This window comes from Ahaetulla prasina, chromosome 3 (genome assembly GCF_028640845.1).
Source record: "Ahaetulla prasina isolate Xishuangbanna chromosome 3, ASM2864084v1, whole genome shotgun sequence".
Lineage (NCBI taxonomy): Eukaryota > Metazoa > Chordata > Lepidosauria > Squamata > Colubridae > Ahaetulla > Ahaetulla prasina.
The window spans coordinates 83471236-83484219 of NC_080541.1; the positions used below are offsets into that span (position 1 = coordinate 83471236).

The window sequence follows — 12984 nt, forward strand, 5'->3', positions numbered from 1 at the left end:
AAATATATATGTTAAGAGTAATCTGGGTTCACAACCAAGATTGTGGACCATTGAGCAGAGTACCTTACGCATGAAAACGACTGAGAGCTTGGTGTTGGGCAGTGATCTTTTACATGCGTGACTCCAAGCCATTTAGGACTTTACAGATTAATGTTGACGCCCTAATTTGGGATTGGTCACTGACAGATTACTACTCAGTGTTTCCATGACTGTGCTATTTGATCTGATTTGCCTGTCCCAATTAAGAATCCGTAGTTGCATGCTGTATCAGCTGAAATTCCCAGACGCTCTGCAAAGGTAGCTCCATTACAGTGACTACTGTAATCCAATTGAGAAATTTTTAAATCATGGATCACCAAAGCTAGCACACCACTGAAGTGGAAGATGGGCTTATTTAGCTACTGAAGCTACTTAGAATCAAGAGGAACCAGGAAGGTGGATCCTGGTTCTATTCTAGAGAGAAAGCTAGGTTGCCCGGAACAAGGCATATTTCTCTTTCTGAGCCTAAAAGTTTGATGACACTTTACAACTTAAGCGGCATGGAGATGAACAGGAATCTCCTTTTGTGACACATCTGATAATGTGCTGAGAGTATAAAAAGAACTAGTGTTATTTGAGCCTCCAATTCCCAATCCAACTAAGCTGCTTCAGCAGTATTTCATGATCAATAGCTCCTGATTAAAGGCAGCTGAAACATCCAGAAGAACCAACACAGTAGCATTCCCCCTGTGTTCATGCCCCTATTGTAAAGTTCATCAGTCACTTTCAGGGCAACTAAAACTACGTCAATGTAATTTCCAGGCCAAAAGCTAATCTAAAATAGATCTAGATAACTGGTTTCTTTCAAACATGCCTGGGCTTGAATAGGCAACCCTCTCTCCATTACTTTGTGCAAAAAAGTAGCATGTAAATACTAGTTGTCTGCACACACATGTATGAAGTGTTACACAGAGACCAGTCTAAATTAAAACATTCAGCATAAATAACTAACACTGTAAGAAACCATACGGTCAGATTAATAAGAATTAGTTTTTTTTAATAATTCATGTCACGTCTATGAACTATACAAGCTAGATTCTGAAAAAAATAACAATCTATCATCTCTCTTTAAAAGATGGTATTTACTATCTTCTGATTGTCCTTTGCTATCTCTCCTTTGCGATTTTCTTCTACTCCGGTTCCTAGAACACTTAGCCTTTCATATTTGTGACATCCTATGCAATTTCTCCAACTTCTGTCCATCAATAAAACTAATGTTTGCATGAACAGGCAAAGTTGACAGACTTCTTCGCAAATTGATGCATAAGCCAGTGGTCACCAACCACTGGTCCGTGGACCATTGGTGGTCCGTGAGAAAATTTTGGTGGTCCACAGAAAAATTATTTGCATTTTTTATATTGCACTAAATACTATTTATCTTTTTTAAAAATTCATATTAGTGGTCCGTGGGATTTAAAATTATGAATTTAGTGGTCCCTGAGGTCCGAAAGGTTGGTGACCCCTGGCATAAACGATCAAGAGGCTGGGTTCACACACAATTTTAAAAGAGGTTGTTTGGTTTAGGAGCGCTACTGGATAGCGCCAATATGCATCTTGAAGTATTTAAGGTACTTACGTGCATTGTGGCTTATAGTTTAAACATTCTGGCTTAATGTAATGTGAATTATGTGCTTATTTTTCAGTAGGCACATAGAGAATTGCACTGCATAAAACCTTTCTGCACACTTTCCTAAGCATTAATTCCACCAAACAAGTATCAATGAGATTTTATTTATTTATTTTTTATTTTTATTTTTTTGGTGGCTGATCTCTTTTTTTTTAAACTTTTTTTATTACTTTTTTTACAACAAACAAACAAAAAGAAAATACATTATTACACCCTTGTGCTATACATAAAAGGAAGATTTGGGTCTTCGGATATATCCTCATGATTGCCAAAATCCACGTTCTCGAGGTACAGGTACTGAAGCGTCCAATGTTCCAAGCGCAAAGTCCACAAATGGTTTCCAAGTCTTCCAGAAAATATCTTCTTTATACACACCACTTTTAATTTTAATATCACATGTCATTTTATCATTTAAAGCTAGTTTCCACATTTCAGAATTCCACTCTTCTATTCTAAAATCACATCTAGTTTCCAATATCTAGCTATTATAATTCTACCTATTATAATCATAATTCTAATCAATTCTTTTCATGTTTTGTTAATTCTATTTCCTTAATTACCAACAATAATATAGTTTCCACTCTCAATGTTATTACTTTCCCCATCATTTCAAATATCATTTTCTCCAATTGTTGCCAAAACTTTTTAACCTTATCACAATTATACCACATATGTTCATAAGTCCCCAATTCCATCTCACATCTCCAACATTTTTTACTAATTTTTTTATCCATTTGTGACAATCTTACTGGAGTCAAATACCATTTCCAAACAACTTTATAATTGTGCTCTTTAATCCTTATAGATAAAGTTCTCATAATTCTACTCTTCCAATTCACATTCCAATCTGACTCTGGTATTTCAATATTAAGATCTTTTTCCCAATTTGTCCTCATCACTCTTTGTAATTTTTCATCAGAATTTATAATCTTATAAACCCTACTAACGAGTCCCTTTAGCCCAATTTCATCTTTCATAATCCGAGATACTAAATATTCAAATTCAGTTTCACATCTATTTATCGAATAATTTTCCTTTAGTTTTTTTGTCCATTTTTCTATCTGTATTTTTTCAAACCAACTTAACCCTAATTTTTCAATAATTTCTTTATTCCTCCTTTCATTTCCCATAACTTTTATCCAATCTCTAATAATTTCTATATTTTCCTCTTTAATCACTTCATTACGTTTTATATTATTTTTAATCGGCCAAATTCCAATTGTCTCCCCCAAAAAGATTATATCCGGAATTAAAATTTTAACAAATTTATTCCACATTTTACTTAATCCCTTTAACCAATAACTTCTACTTATGGATTTTAAATTTGCTTTATCTAAAAACCACCTTGATCCAAATTTCACTATATCCCTTAACTCTAAGTCTCTCCAATAGCTATCTTCACCTTTAAATATTTTTACCACTATCCGGATACCATACGCACAGTAATAATTAAATAAAAAAAAAAGCTAGAAAAATCAATGAGATTTTAAGTAAGGCTGCACAATTCTTTGAAGATGTGCTTTCCATGAAGTTTCATGCAAAATAGCCCTTTGAAGCAGCTTCATGAAACTACCTGTAAACTGCAGAGCATTGCACTAAGCAGAGAAAGCACTAAGGAAGCACCTTTGCCACTGCTGGTTATGTAAAGCGCTTTGAAAAAGTAAAGGCCCTGTCTCCAAGCCCCATCAAGGGAGAACATATTATCTCTGCAACATGAACAGCCTTGTTAGGTATCATCCATCTTGTGTAGTCTCTATCTCTGGATTCACTTATATTAAACTCTAGTGAAAGGCTGATATGCAAATCCTTGGAAATCAAAGGTTTTTATTTATTTAATCTTCCACTGAAGAGGAAGCATGGGCAGTGCTAAAAGTACTTTCACCTATCTAGACAGCAAAACGGAATATTTTGCAGTGCCTTCCCTATTTCCCTATTTACTTTGCTTCTGTTTCAGTAAAGAAGCCAGAGAGTGGTATTACCCTAATTGTTTTAAGGCAGGACAAGTTAAGGATTTTCCCCTCAGCAACTGTGGCTGGCTGTAACTGGAAGTAGCATGTGAAATGAGCAAAATAGTCCCAGCCTCCCCCAAATAAAAATCCTTTAAAAAAAGCCCCTTGTCAGCAGAATAAATAGAAAATGCATTCTGGCAGCAAAACCAACAACATGCGGCTAGTAGAACCTAGGGGTTTTTTTTTCCTAGTGGAATTACTGCAATGGAAGAAAATGCTGGTGTTTTTTGTTTATTTTTTTGTTTTGTTTTGTTTTAAACACAGGCCAAGCACTTTCCAAAGACATTTAAACTTGTATATGCAAGGACCTCCAATGAGGTCTGAAAAGTGCTGGAGTATTTATTTTATTTATTTATTTTATTAGATTTTTATACTGCCCTTCTCCCGAAGGACTCAGGGCGGTGTACAGCCAAATAAAACCCGCAATATACACATTAAAACAAGATTAAAACCGAACATATTACAAAGATGGCCAGAATTTAAAACAATTTAAACCCTAAAATATAAATAGCCCCAATTAAAAATTTAATAAAACTTTTAAGCCAGTCCCGCTTGAATAAATAGGTGTGTTTTCAGCTCACGGCGAAAAGTCCGAAGATCAGGCACTTGACGTAAACCAGGGGGAAGTTCGTTCCAAAGCGTAGGAGCTCCAACAGAGAAGGCCCTACCCCTGGGGGCCGCCAGCCGACATTGCTTGGCGGACGGCACCCTGAGAAGGCCCTCTCTGTGTGAGCGTACGGGTTGGTGGGAGGCATAAGGTAACAGCAGGCGGTCCCGTAAGTACCCGGGCCCTAAGCCATGGAGCCATGGAGTACAGCATTATGCACACAGAGGCCTTTTCAGAATCAGGTAACTTGTTTGGTCCTGCAACCCAAAAAGCCAAGAAGGGCAATGTCTAAAGATTGGAGGGGGGAGGCTGTGCCTGCAGCAGCCTGGTTCCCAATAGGGAACCCCCACATTGACCACCTCATCAACCCTAATATACAGGTAGTCCTCCACTTATGACCACAATTGAACCGCAAGTTTATGTTAGTTGAGAAATTTATCCAATGAGCTTTGCCACATTTTACGACTTTTCTTGCCACATTTGTTAAGTGACTTTGCTAATTGACTTTGTCAGGTCACAAAAGGTGATTTCATGACTCCTGGACAATGCAACCGTCACAAACGTGAGTCAGTTGTCAAGCATCTGGATGTAACTCATGTGACCATGGGGATGCGGCAACGGTTGTTAAGTGTGAAAAATGGTCATACGTCACTTTTTTCAGTGATGCTGTAACTGAACGGTCCCTAAATGAAATGTTGTAAGTCAAGGACTACCTGTACAGGGTTAGCTTCACAGCAAAAAGGGTCTCTGGAAAAGAGGGAAAATGCTAGTTTAAAGCTAAAGACCATTTTAAGGTGCCTCAGCTGTGATTGAGACAAAAAAAGAGGACAACATGGCATTGGAAATGGTTAATGGGGCGCGTTTGTTCCATGGTTAGCGGATATCAAGATAAACCCCATCAGAGAATTACCTTAAAACAGATTCCATAGGCTCGGTTACTTTTGTAGATTGAGTGCACACATCACATTGAGTCCTTCGGGAGAAGGGCGGTATAAAAATCTAATAAATACAAATACAAATACATTGAACTACGATGGGCCTCATCCAGATTCATTATCCCACAATTGGCTAGTTTTCTACATCTTGTCCCCTATATATACCACAGTTAATGGCTTAGCCTGAGGGGTGGGTTGACCTGACATGTTTCATTGTTCAACAGTGGCTTCCAGGTTACAAATACCTCAGCTTCACAAGATATTGTGCCGTCGAAAAGCCAACTAAGCCACGCTGCAGTTTAGCCTGCCGGGTGAACCCAAGATACTTGCTGCGGCGCCCGACCTATTTTCCGGCCAGACGCTGCCTATCCAAGCCAAGCCGTCTCTCTCCTCTCTTTTTTCCCCCTGGCACTCGCCCCAAAGATTGACGGGCCTGGCTGGAAACTCTTCCCTACTGTCGTCGTGCCAAGCGACCCAGTGTCGGGGGCGTCGCGCTCGCCTCCTGCAGGGGGAGCCGAGCGGCCGCAGAGGTTCAATACGGCAGCAGGAGGAGAGGCGGCAACAGCAGCAGGTGCGGCGGCTGCAGTCGTTACCTTTACCTCCGGGAAAGGAGGAGACGGGGGCGGGAGCTGTGTCAGGGGGCTGGGCTTGCAGGTTGAGAGGCAAGCGGAGGAGATCCGCGGCGGGAGAAAGAGAGAAAGGGAGGCAGGACAAGACGCCGCCGCCGCCGCCGCCGCCGCCGCGCTTCCCAACCCCCCACTGGAGAAAGGAGGCGATCCGCAGCCGCGAGAGGACCGGATCCCGCTCTGGCTGAGCGCAGCGAATGCGGCTCCTTTCTACGCTCCGCCCGCTCGATCTTCAGCGAAGGGATAGCGTCCCCCGCACCCACCCCCAGCGGCGTGCTTAATGGGCGGTAGCGCGGGCTGGCGAGGGACCCGCAGGAGCCGTTCGCCGGTTCCTCCCAGTCCCGGCCCCCGCGGCCAGAAAGAGATCGTTTAGATCCGATCGCCAGGCTCTCGGGTCCCGTGGCCCTATAGACCCGGGCGGGCTGGTCGAGCCAGCCGGCGATCGGCGGCGGAAGAAACGGCACCCGCGTGTCCGGGAAGAAGCGGGCGCGGCGAAAGAGACGCAGGAAGGTTTTTAAGGGCAACGTGGAAAAAAGGGGGAGCGCTGGGTGTGGCGGCCGAGGCGGGCTGGCTTGGGAAGCGAGGCGAAGCGAAGGTGGGCGGGCGGGCGACCCTCGGGTCCCCCGGGGATCTCGCCGCTTCTAAGAGCTGTTAACACCTATGCGTGACTTAGCCGAGGATCCCGCAGGCGAGCCTTCCGTCCATCTGCCCGGCCGGCTTACGAAACCGCGGATCGTGCCCCGGGCGCCGCCTCCCCGGCTCCCCTCTATGTGAGGTTGCCTTTCCTCCTCCTCCTCCTCCTCCTGCTGGATGGCGATTGACCGGCGCCGAGAGGAGGGTGGCGGAGGGGACCGGCCCCTCCCCGAAGAAAACGGCTCTCTGCCTGGCGGGGAGGCGGACCCTGCCGCTGCAGCTTCGGCCGCACCCCCTGCAGGGGGTCTCTCGGCGGAGATCCAAAGCCTGCCTCTTCCCACGCCTCCCTCCGGGTCCTGCAGCCCCCTGCTTCTGGATTACGATGGCTCCGTGCTGCCCTTCCTGGGGGGGCTGGGCGGTGGGCACCAGAAAACCCTCATCTTCCTCACCTGGATCCCCGCGCTTTTCATCGGCTTCAGCCAGTTCTCGGACAGTTTCCTCTTGGTGCAGCCCATCTCTTGGTGCAAGGGGACGGATGGGCAGAGCAACTGGACCGAGTTTCCACCGCAGGTAACACCCAGGGGGCTCACCACCAGCCCCGACTATAACCACAGCAGCAACAGCTACAGTAGGGGGATCCTGGCCGCCCCAGAACTGCCCACTCCTGAGGGGAAGAATGACAGTTACTGCCACTGCAGTGAGAGGTACCATCGGATCCCTGCAGGCCTGCAGCAGAATATCGTGAGCAAGGTAAGAAGAATGAGTAGGAGACGGCCTGATGCACAGCGGGGTTTCGCCCTATGGGGCAGTATAGGGTGTATGGGGCAGTAGGGGTAGTTGGGACTATTGGCCTCTTTATGGCAGCACAGTAAAGATGGCCCTGTATCCCTTATGTGTGGGGCGGGGAAGGGGAGAGGAAGAGTGGACCTTGCAACTCCTGATGAAGTTCTCAGTCCACCTTAGCTGCAGGGGATGAATGGATGAGATCACGTGTAGCTTCAGTTCTTTGACTGCAATTCTTGAGGTGAGGTGCTCCGAGTGGGGCTTTTATGGTCCTGCAAAGGTTTAATGTGTGCTTGCGCTGGAGATTTCACATCAGGAAGGGAGGGGGAACAAGATTTGGCATAGGAGCAGGGCATTTATGTTTCTAATATCTCTGCATGGACAGGGATATGTCATTATGGGACATTGCAACAGTGACATTGACTTAGATTAGAAGTAGATTAATATAAGGCAGTGGTTCTAAACCTGTGGTCTCTGGACCCCTGGGGCTGTGTGATGTTATCACAGGGGATCCGCGAAGGCTTGAAGAAATGCTATCATTTAACTCTTGAGTTAAGTCTTGTGTGGGGGGGGGTCCGTAGACATGGTCCGTGGCCCCAAAAGATATTTAAAGGGGTCAGTGGTGAAGAAAAGGTTGATATAATAAGCTATTCAACTACATTTTCACCTACCGTGTTGTATGAATTCAGCCCCTTGTATTTAAATGGTTGGTATGTCAGGTGAACCCAGAAAAATTGGGTTAATGGAATAACTGTGGCTAAATTAATGATGGCAATTAAGCTGTACAAAAGCAGCCTATTTGTATGGGAGGGATGATTATGAGCTGTAATATTTCTTCAGCTGCTTCTCAAACAATATTGACATGAACCTAATAAAGAATGCTCATTTTGGATGGTTTCCCTCTTCCCCCCCCCCCCAACTTCTGTTGATTGTGTTTGAATTGCATTCCTATAATACCTTTCCTTTTTCAGGGATACCCTCTTAAGGGTGTCCTTTGCTCTGATGACTAAAGTGAAAGGATCTCGTTACCTTGGAATTCTTTGACTGCTTTAAATCCGTGAGATACGAGCATATATTTCCACAATCCTTTTATAACTTATCTTGTTTTAGATTTTTAAGCCAAGAAGACACAAAAAACCAATAATACGTTTCTAAGCGAAACTCCTATGATAAGGAGGTGCTTTTTAATAGTGCTGTGAAACAAAATCATAAATGAAGTTTTGGATTCTCAGTGACGTCATTCAAACAAACCAGATGACCCATAGTGTAGAACACAGGGCAATGCCTGCCCAGATTCCAGACAAAGATTCCAATGCATTTTTCACCTAGGGATTTTGCTTGTCCCGCTTCATAAGCACTTTTGCCATGTGATGATGATATATATTTCTTGGTGAAAAGCAGGTTGACACAAAGCAAGCTTAAAACACGAGGGGATTAACATAGCTGCTAGCTTTAGACTACAAATTCTAACTTGCATTTATGAAGAAGTGAAGGTGTCATTGAATTGGCTGAAACACTTGCATAGTACACTGATTCTTACTGTGAACCAATCATTATGTTTTATCAGCATGACTTTATAATTAGGCAGTTGCTAGTTTAACAAACCATGGTTAAAGCCAAATAGAACTTGACATGACTGACCCTAGTCGATGGATGGATGGAGCCAGTTAGAGATATACTGACTATTTCAATACGAGAATGAAGATTTCTATCAAAAACACCAAGAAATTGTGTTCCAAAATTATAGCAAAACAATTTCACTATAATTCATGATATGTTGATGCTAATTCAGTGTAATCTCTGATATGAATAAATGCTAAATTTATTTGGGACTTTTTACCATGATATTATGCAGAAGAGGAGGAATCACAAATAGGACTGGTACTCTTAAGGGTGGAATTGCAGTATAATGTTTTGCTGCACAAGCTCTTTCTAAATGTTTAGAATTTATTCCTCACTTGCTTCCTTTAACACTTGGTTCTTTTTTCTTGGGGAAGAGACAGATAGCTGTTTTGGTATTTTGCATCTTCTCCAGCCTCTGGCATCTAAATTGAGCCAGATCTGTGTAGTATTTGGATGGCAGATTAACTAGGGAATCCCAAACTTTATAGGTTAGAGTAGAAAGTAAAAAAAAAATAAATCCAGAAAAAGGCAGTGGCAAACCACTTCTAAATTGTTTCTAAGAAGCTGCATGAAGATACCATGAAGTCATCAGGAGTCATGTTCAACTCAAGAGAGAGTTTGCCTGCCTTTCCAGCATGACTCAAATAAACAACTACGCTGTAAAATGAAACTGTTCATCATGATTGTACTGTAGTTCCCTTAATCCCCAAACACCAAAGCTCAGCAAAATGCAATCCTTCTGGGAACCCTGTTAGAATTAACTGCCCGGTGGTTTAGGCTAATCAAGTGAGTGCATTCTTGCTTTATCTTGCAACTTTCATTGCCTGATGATAAGGATTAAATATTGTTTCAATTCCTCTTGAAAGTAGTAGAGAACCTACCTTAGTTTATTTTTGCTTTAGCTGTTACACTCTTAATCTATTAACTATGGTTAGGAATTCATTTGTTAAAGAAATTATAGAGGTACCCCACTTGCAAAAATGTGACTCCTGGGGGCATACAATAATAAAAATGAGATTAGTGTCCCCTGCAAAAGAAGAACTGAAAATCAATAAAGGCAACAAATCCACAGTTGGGCACATCAACATATATTTCACCACCCAAGATGGACTCGGCTAACATCCTGGCTCAACAACTGAGGAAACAGCTGGTCCTCAAAGCCTTCTTGAAGACTTAACAGACTTGGGGGACAATCAAATCTTGAACAGAAGCGGGAGAGATTGTTCCATAGGGCAGGTACCATAGCAGAAAAGACAGATTCTCCTAAGTCCCATCAGATGGCATTGTCCAAGGAAGAGACTAGGGCACACCCATTCTGCTGGACCTTTAGAAGAAGCCCATAACTCAAATTGCTATTTATTTTCTTATTCTCTAGGACACAGGGGGAAGAACAAGAAGTAATAATAATAATAATAATAATAATAATAATAATAATAATAATAATAATAATAATAATAATAATAATAATATAATATTTTAATTTATATACCGCCCTTCTCCCAAAGGACTCAGGGCGGTTTACAGCCACAGTAAAATACAAAAACAACACATACAATGCTAAAAACAAACATTAAAAAACTTATTCAGTTGGCCCCATTTAAAATACAATATCAACCCTGTAAAACTAATAAATTTAAAACCCATAAAATCAATTAAAAATTTTAAAAATTCAAGCCAGTCCAGCGTGGAAGCTTGTCAAAGAGAGAGATATAACCTAGAAGTCAGGAGAGATTTTCTGACAGTGAAAGCAATTAATCAATGGAATAGTTGGTCTCCTGAGGTTGTAGGTGTTCCATCACTGGAGGTTTCCAAGAATAGACTGGACAGCCATTTGACTGGGATGGTAAAAGCCTCCTGTCTTGAGCAGAGGGTTGGACTAGAAAACCTCCACACCCCATGATTACATGGTTACTTCATTCCTTCAGGGACAAATAATATTTCCTTAGGCTTTTATTAATCCTGTAATGCAGTATTATGATTAAAGTCCTTTAATATCATTTTTGATCCTCCAGAAGAAATGTAGGCTCCCAAAAAATTGTTTCAATTTCCAGGAGTGCAAACATCAATCAGCAACATTTTAAGGCAAGTGTTTGGTGTTTTTTTTCCTGGGAGAGTGTTACTGCATTCTGGAAAATCTTTTGGAAATCAAATCCAAAGCATTGAACAGTATGTATTTATTACAAAAAGGAGCACAATTTTACAGAAAAAACATACGTGCTGTATGTCAAAAAGTACGAATGAAATTCCATTATTGAAAAAGGTGCTAATTATTAGAGTAAAATAGAATAGAATAGAAAAACTGTTCTTGTGTCTGGTGTGTAGTGCTCTATAGCATCATTTTGAGGGTAGAAGATGAAACAGTTTATGTCTGGGATGCGAGGGGTCTGTCAATATTTTCACAGCCCTCTTTTTGACTCCTGCAGTATACAGGTCCTCAATGGAAGGCAGGTTGGTAGCCATTGTTTTTTCTGCAATTCTAATTATCTTCTGAACTCTGGGTCTGTCTTGTTGGGATGCAGAACCAAAATAAATATTCTTCATTTATTCTAGAGCAAGTTGCATGAAGCAAGTGAAAGATGTGTAACCTGAAAATGATTACTGGAAAATTAGTTTACTAGACTGAAGAACCAAGAATATTTCAAAAGCTTTTTGTGACGTAGAAGTAAAATAATTAAAAAGTGACAAGAAAAAATAGGCTGCATTTCTGAGTTGCTGGTAGAAATGGATTTTTCAACACTGTGTTATTTCATGCACAGGTATCCTACACTGTTTTTCTAGTAATGTTCCTCACTGTAACCCAGATTTAATTAAATGTCTTATTTTGATCCTCTGCCTTCCTGATTGAAAATTCATATAGGAAAGTGTGTTCTTGTGTAATCATTAGGGAGCCAGTCCAAATTCAATGTGTGATTTCTTCTGAAAGACCCAAATTGGTACCACGCTAAATTACTGGTGATACCATAGCATAATCTATTTTGCATGCAGAAAATCCCAAATTTTATTTTTAATATCTCTTGAAAATGGGTGCTGTGAAAATTCTGAGCTTTAGACCAAGTATGTTGTTGCTAATCAAAGTAAATCAGCTTTCTCCAACTGATAGCCTGTAGGACAGGGCTGTCAAATTGGCGGCCCATGTGCTGGATGTATCACATTCAGGCCATGCCCATCCCAGCTCCACGAATGGGGAAACATCACGGAACATCATGTAATGCAACGAGTTTGACACCTGTGCTCTAGGAAATCTAGCACTATTAGGCTGCATGACAGCTGTGGATAATGAGTATTGCAATCCTACAGCAGTGGGATGCCCGTTGCATCATTTACCAATGTGTTTATAGATACAGCCATCCTACCTAGTTGTTGTGTCTCGTCCGCTTTCCCCGCAGCCGGGCCCGTCTTATCTGCTTCCGAACGCTGAGGAATGTCCTAGCATGCCTCCCGGCCCCAGCCCTGGCTCCATGCCCAGACAGGCCGAGGAAGAAGAAGCGCCTCCAGCCCCCAGCCCTGGCTCCATGCCCAGGCAAACGGAGCAACTAGACCCCTCCCCCTCCCCCACAGCATGTGAGCCTGAGGAATGTGAATTGTCAACAGCTGGAACCTCCTCGCTTCAGGAGAATTGATAGGCGGCGTCAACAGAAGGAAGGGAGGGGCAGGCCTAGATAAGTGCTGAGTCATGGAGCCACACCCCATGGCCTATATAAAAGATCTGCTTTCTGGCATTCTCTGAGTCAGGCAAATTCTACCTTATCTTGCTGAAGTCACTTTCTGGTCTCCTGCCTGCCTTGAGAACTTTGCTAGGACTTTGGCAGAGCTGCAGAGGCACGCCTGATTCGGATTTCCCTGACCCGGCCGTCAGCGGAGGAGTGGGACATGACACTAGTCATTGATGGAGTTGTAATGCAATTTGTAACTGGGATGGCTCTTCTGTAAGGAATATGTTTGCCTTCTTGACTGATCTAGGAGCTCTGATATATCTTACTCCTCGATTGATGATGCTGAGATGGAAAAATTCAGCTGTTGTGGTTATTCAGCAAGTCATGATTAAACATGCCTTGACATTGTGTGACCCATTCTGCTATTCCTGTTTCCTGCTAGGGCTGAA

The 12984-nt window shown here is 42.4% G+C and overlaps 1 protein-coding gene across 2 annotated transcripts in view; it reads left to right on the forward strand.

Annotated features, from left to right (window-relative positions):
• Positions 1 to 5891: 5891 nt before the first annotated feature.
• Positions 5892 to 12984, forward strand: part of SLC22A23 (solute carrier family 22 member 23) — a 130907-nt gene continuing 123814 nt past the window's right edge. The window contains exon 1 of one of the 2 annotated variants that reach the window (XM_058175627.1): positions 5892 to 7226. In XM_058175627.1, the coding sequence (XP_058031610.1) occupies positions 6654 to 7226 (573 nt within the window). In that variant the 5' untranslated portion in view covers positions 5892 to 6653. The remainder of the gene's footprint in view (positions 7227 to 12984) is intronic. The other variant, XM_058175628.1, reaches the window with a different exon arrangement.